This window comes from Micromesistius poutassou (assembly GCF_964030765.1).
Source record: "Micromesistius poutassou genome assembly, chromosome: 10".
NCBI lineage: Eukaryota > Metazoa > Chordata > Actinopteri > Gadiformes > Gadidae > Micromesistius > Micromesistius poutassou.
Genome location: NC_140280.1, coordinates 12,633,779 through 12,640,267, shown reverse-complemented (window position 1 = coordinate 12,640,267; position 6,489 = coordinate 12,633,779). Strand labels below are relative to the sequence as shown.

Here is a 6,489-nt window from a genome sequence, read left to right as displayed (position 1 = left end):
TTGGTGTTGTGTTTTTAAGTTTTTCTTTTCTAGTTGAATAACAGGGGTGCAATGCATAATGCATGGAGTCTGCAAACACTTTTAATAATAAGCAACTCGGGTGATTGGACACTGCGTCTGCAGCCCAGGAGACCCTGATTAATGTCTTCCATAAGGTATATATATATATTTTATTTTAATGGCTACACCCCCTGGTGCTGAATCTGTTGAATAGTTAAACAAACGTGTAATTGCTCCATCGATGGGTCTCGCCTCTCTCCACATAACTCACGTTCAAGCACGCTCCCCAACACCACGTACCTCTCCTGGACGCCTCGAAGCCGTCAAACAGGTTGATCCTCTGGATGTCGTAGGTGAGCGTGGTGTTGGGCATCAGGGTCCGGTTCCGGTTGATGTTGGTGACGGCAAACTTGAAGGCCAGCTCGTCCATGCTCACCAGCTCGCTCTCTCGCGTCTCGAAGATGCCGCCTGGCGAGGAGGAAGCAGGGAGAGCCGAAAGGAGGGGAAAAAACATCCGAGGGGGAGGGATTCAACAGAATGTAATCCATGGAGACGCTCTGTGCACAGCAGGCTATGGATGCATTGTCCCGGAGCCGTTTCATTCCCCCTGAGGTACTGCGTTATTGGCAACAGAAGGGCCGGGTGTGCGTTGAATGCAGAGCAGTGGCGGTGGGGTTGAGCGCTAAAGCCACTGGAGGAAAGTGGAGGAGTTTCAAATTGAAATCTTTTTGGGGGGGGGCAGAGAAAATATGAGAGGAAGAAGAAAGAGAGACTGGTGGTAGAAGGCCAACGAACGGGAGATGGGAGACAAACTTGTGCGCAAATACACACGACACACACACACACACACACACAAAGAGATGACGGAGCGGGAGAAAGGGGAGACTAGCACGCAATCTCACGGGTAATTGTATGAATAATAATTCATGTAAAAACCCGTGCTTTGTTAAATTAGTCATTGTGTGTTTGCGTGTGCGATCAGAGCTGTGATTTGACTCAACACAATGCACTTGTGCGTCACAATGCAAGGGAATCCAGGTACACACAAAACGCTCACACACTGACACGCACGACGCAACAGAGGCACACATACACACACACACACACACACACACACACACACACACACAGCTCAGCCTGAGGCTTTGGCTCTCTTTGTTTAGAGACAGGAAATTAACATTGCTTGAGATCAGTGTCCTGGTGCTATATTAACATTTGAATGAGTTCGATGCCGCTGATCAGTTCATGGGAGAGAAGAACCATTGTTGTTTAATTTAATTGAATTAAATAATCTTTTCATGATATTATCGGTGCTTGGGGGAAACTTGAATTAAAGCGTTGGCTGTTGCCGGCATGGCACACAATCTTAAACCGTGTATTTACCGCAAGCCAATACAAAAAGTTCACAGAGATTCAGAACATTTTGTTCGTTGATTAGCTTTTGTTTTGGTTTTCTCACGGTTCTTTTGTTTAACTATATTATTACTTATCTATCACTTTATAATTAAAAGTCATTCAATAGGTCCGATCACACTTGAGCACAACATTACCAGGTCGAAAAACCATTGAAGGTTTTTTGAAAGGTTTTGAGCATGGCCAACTCAAAATGCAAGTCACAAGAAAAGGATCAAACGTAGCAAAGTATTTCTGTGAAGGAAGTTTGCAATATCAGGGAACAGCGGCAAACAAACGTGCACAGAATACTTGGACTGTGTGTGGAATCAAAAGGTCAGGGTCTTTTTTTATTAAACCGGAAATGAAAACTGGGGGAACTGCGATACACAGCCTGGGATCTAAATTTCAGCTTGGAATGTTGACATAGTCGTGTGTAGTCTAGTGATCTACCCATGGGTGGACGTATCCTTTAATCAGGATATAAGACCATCATTACACCCCCATAATAAACCAACACGCCAGACACTTTTGCTTCCAGCTTGGACGTCGTGGTGCGAGCGGTCCAAAGTGTGATCTGCTGAGTTCTTTCAGAGAGACTCCAGTCATTTCTGGTCCTGTAGCCATAAATCCTCGTTCAACACATTCCGGTGACTTGGCTGGCCGGCCATTATGGCGTTGGGTGCGCGGGCAGCTTGATATATGGAGCCTCACACAGCATATTTTAAGGTAGGCTTCTGTATATGCAGATTAGCTGCGTGCATCTGTCATTTAAATGTGCGAAAGCAATGTCTTGAGTTATGCAATGCGGGGGGCTTTAGGCATAGATTCATGCGTGTCACATATTTCAAAGCAATATCACACATCGTTATTGAAGACAAGGTGTGCAGACACGTGCAGTGTTGGTAGCGTGAACAAACACACACACACACACACACACACCCATCAAAACACACACACACACACACACACACACAAACACACATGAAGAAACAAACATCCAGATATTCATGAACACTGAAAAGCAAGCAAGGAATTGAAAATGTTTCCGGAAGATGATTCTAGAAATTGCCAGCACAAGAATGAGCTAATGTGCGTAACTAGGTGGTGAAGGAATACAAGTGAGGGTGTGAAACAGGTAAGTGATTTGGTTTTGTAAAGAGAAAAGCTTGCACTGCAGGGGCCTCCACTTGGTGGAGTGGCGTCCACTTGGGTGAAGGCAAAAGTTAAAGGAAGTAGGAAGAAATATCTGTTTGTGATTCACTGAACAATCTGTTCAACATCACTCGAGATGAAGGATGCTTATGTGATTGTGACTGTGTGTACGTGTGCACGTGTGTGTATGTGAGTGTGTGCATTTGTGTGTGTGTGTGTGTGTGTGTCCGTGTGTGTGTCCGTGTGAGTGTGCGTGTACGGGTGCATGTGCGTGCATGTATGTAAATGCATTTTAACCTTCACTCTTCTTTAATAACTGTGATATTTTGACTCTGCCGAGCATCCGCTGTGGTTCCTGCGGCAGAGAGATCTGCTTAGTTACTGCTGTTTTAAAAAGAAAAAATTACTTTCGGCCAATTCTGCATATTTTTACCCCTCCCTGCCAAGTTAATTAAAATTCGGAACTAAAAGCCTCCATTAAAGGTCCAATTGATAGAGAAACATTCCTGGAAAAGAGTTTCACCTGCCAATCTGGACGGTGTGAATGGGTTAGAGAAGTTTTAAATATTCAGATATTAATATGCCGAGAACACAGCCCAGTGGCACGCTGCAGTGCAGCTGTGAGATCCACTGGAAGTGAAGCACAGATGAAGACAACGGGATGGAGAACAGGAATGGATTAACATTGCCTCTGCCAGTATACAGGTTTGTTTCATCTGGGTTTTCAAATGGACCATGTGGTTGGAAAGTGTTTTGTGGTCGAAAGAGCTACCTTTAGCTCTGTACCATTTGCAGAACCCCTGCCTACCTTTAAAAAACGTGGTTTTCTGTGGAGAACATCTCATTACCGACTTTCCGTAGTTTATAGCTTTTGTTACGACATTAGAACCCATGTAGGCTGCTGTCTCTGTCTGTAAGCGTTATGCACTAGGGAATGTGAAGGTGTGTCAAGCCACTGTTATGACAGTGACGCCATCTTGTGAGGAACATCGCTCTTATGCGCTGTGTTTTTTTCCACATAAGTATGCCGAAAAAAACGTATTCCACTGTCCAGTGCCATCCCTGAAAACTGGGCAGACTCTACTATGGCAGCTCTCGATGCATCAGTGCTGACCTACCAGGGCAACAGTTTCAAGAATCACAGAAAATCAAAACGCTCATAGCTCCAACTCACCGCCGAGACAGCAAGCCTCTAAACCTAGCTCTAAACATGGCCTTTAAACATAGCCTCTAAACATGGCCTCCAAACATGGCCTTCAAACATAGCCTCTAAACATAGCCTCTAAACATAGCCTCCAAACATGGCCTTCAAACATAGCCTCTAAACATAGCCTCTAAACATGGCCTCTAAACATAGCCTCTAAACATAGCCTCTAAACATAGCTCTAAACATAGCCTCTAAACCTAGCCTCTAAACCTAGCTCTAAACATAGCCTCTAAACCTAGCCTCTAAACCTAGCTCTAAACATAGCCTCTAAACCTAGCTCTTAACATAGCCTCTAAACATGGCCTCTAAACATAGCCTCTAAACATAGCCTCTAAACATAGCCTCTAAACATAGCCTCTAAACATGGCCTCTAAACATAGCCTCTAAACATAGCCTCTAAACATAGCCTCTAAAGATGCAGCGTTCAACATGGTGTAACATCGCTTTGGAAAGTGTGTGTGAAATTAGTCTATGTAAATGTGAAGCTTTGATTGATGGTGAAAGAAATCAATTTTGTGTGTGTAAAGGAGGGAACTTTACACTCATAAACTGCTGTGGACATTACACAAAGGGTAATGAAATGCAGTGAAAGTTATGTTCCTCAGCGGTACAGTTTCCCCAGTAAAAGCCCGGGCTGGCTGGCTGCTCTGCGAGAAGAGGAGGGGAGATTGAGGGACGTCTAGACATCTGACACATCGGCAGCACTATGAAGATGAAGTGTGTGTGTGAGTGAGTGTCTTCTGAAATGGTCTGCTCTCCCTCTGCTTTTTCGCTTTCGTCTCTTTCTTCGTCCCATTAATTTCTCTTGTCACTCACTCACTCTCACTCGGTATAATTTGTTGTATTAATATGTTTCTCACTGATGCATACACACCTAGTCATTGGGCCCATGGCATTAGAATTTCAAATGTAGCTATTTCCAAGCAAGTGGTTTTATTGTGTGTTGGTGTGCGGTGACTGCTCCGGAACGCTCTATGACTGGGGTGTTCAAGGGGGTTCCAGAAGAGTGCACTCAATACAATTCCTGAATCCATTACATACCGTCTGATATTAAGGTTACGCAACATACACACCATTTTAAAATGTTTTCCGATTTCAGTTTCAGTCTGCCTGCCATATGACAGCCAAACAACAAACTGCAAACATTTTGGGGTTGAATCTGAATGATTCCCTTCGATTGGCCGCAGCAAAACACCCGCACCACGATTTTGAGGACAGATTTTTTGTATGAACTGTTTTCCTTCATACAATTATCTGTTATTTCCTTGGCAGTAAAAGCAAACCAATTTAAACCATCACTTTGGACTCTTAGTGGCGACGTATATCCGCCCATGCTCTATATTTAGCTTGCTAACAGTTGGATGCCATTTGGGGAGTTTATTCAACCAACCTGCGCTCAGGTTTAGTGTTGGCTATCAGCCAGCGCCATAGATCATGGTACTGTGGGCCAGCTCATCCCACGCTATGCAGACCTGCGCACCGCTGTGGAATTGGCCCTGGGTTCCTGCCTGTTCCGTAGTGGCTCCAAATAATTCAATCATCTCCCTCATGTTCAGCCAATGCAAACGGAGGACCCTATTATAGATGTAGGTCACATCTGGGAGGCCCGAGTGGGTTTCAAACATATGCAACAACTGGAACAGTGTCTCGGTCTGTCCTGTCTGGTGGTAGGCCTAGTTTTTCCGTTCTGGTTCAAGTTTGCACAACACAGACGCATACGGTTAGACTCATGTTGTACTGTATATCTCTGTGTTCAATCCTCAAATGTCCATTGTGCTGCAGCCAAACAGAGAGTTGCCAGATTGGTCCCTCAGAAGTGTCCCTCACTTCTACCTGACAGTCTGGTGCCACTACTCTCCATGGTTCAACTATATGATGAGGGCACTGTGCACTATGCTCTGGAAGAACACCGTCCCCGTCCGTTGTGCAACCAACAGCATCTCAGTGAGGGGTGATGACCGTCCATTATTGTCTCGGATTGGAACGTAAATCGATCGCCTGCTTTAATGTGTGTGCGTCGGAGAGAGAGAGAGAGAGAGAGAGAGAGAGAGAGAGAGAGAGAGAGAGAGAGAGAGAGAGAGAGAGAGTGAGAGTGAGTGAGAGAGAGGATGAGAGAAAGAGAGTATCCCATAAACATCAGACACCACATCACCCTCCCTAACCAGAGGAATGGAATGAACAACTGCTGTCTGTTCGGGTTTTGACTAGCAGATGAGGAAGAGATTAGTTTGTATTTTACCTACAAAAATCTAAAACTCAAATCGAGTAAATGAAGTTATTATTGTCAATGCAGAATGCAATTAAATACAGAAAATTGCACATTTAAACATTAAATTAAAAAGAAAATGTAAACAGTTCTGTGTTTTTGGAGGTACTTTTCCATTTGTAAGGTCAATAAAAACTAAAGTTGTATACAGTTATATACATTATTTGGCTATTTTATGATATGCTTCAGAATGTCAAGTGACTGGAGAATTCATTAAAGCTCAGATCCCATACACTAGCCAATAGGCATAATCGCAGACACCAGTTTATAGTCTATTTCAAATTGATGTATCTTCTGGAAGCATGCAATTCAAAACACTGTCCATTCGACAGAGCCAGACGGAACTAAAGGCGTGTCAAAGTGCGACTCTAAGTGTCCAAAACGTATCCACAGTCACGCACTCTCACCTATAGGTGTTGACCTTACCTATTCGGAGGACTTGTTGTGAGCTCAGCAGAACTTGAGTCAT

At 44.1% G+C, this 6,489-nt stretch overlaps 1 protein-coding gene across 1 annotated transcript in view; it reads right to left on the bottom strand.

Annotated features, from left to right (window-relative positions):
* Positions 1-6,489, bottom strand: part of LOC311354422 (glutamate receptor ionotropic, kainate 1-like) — a gene marked incomplete at both ends in the record, with an annotated part of 26,812 nt that extends 20,323 nt beyond the window's left edge. The window contains 2 exon segments of the mRNA XM_084474231.1: positions 301-468; positions 6,447-6,489. Of these exon segments, the coding sequence (XP_084330357.1) occupies positions 301-468; positions 6,447-6,489 (211 nt within the window).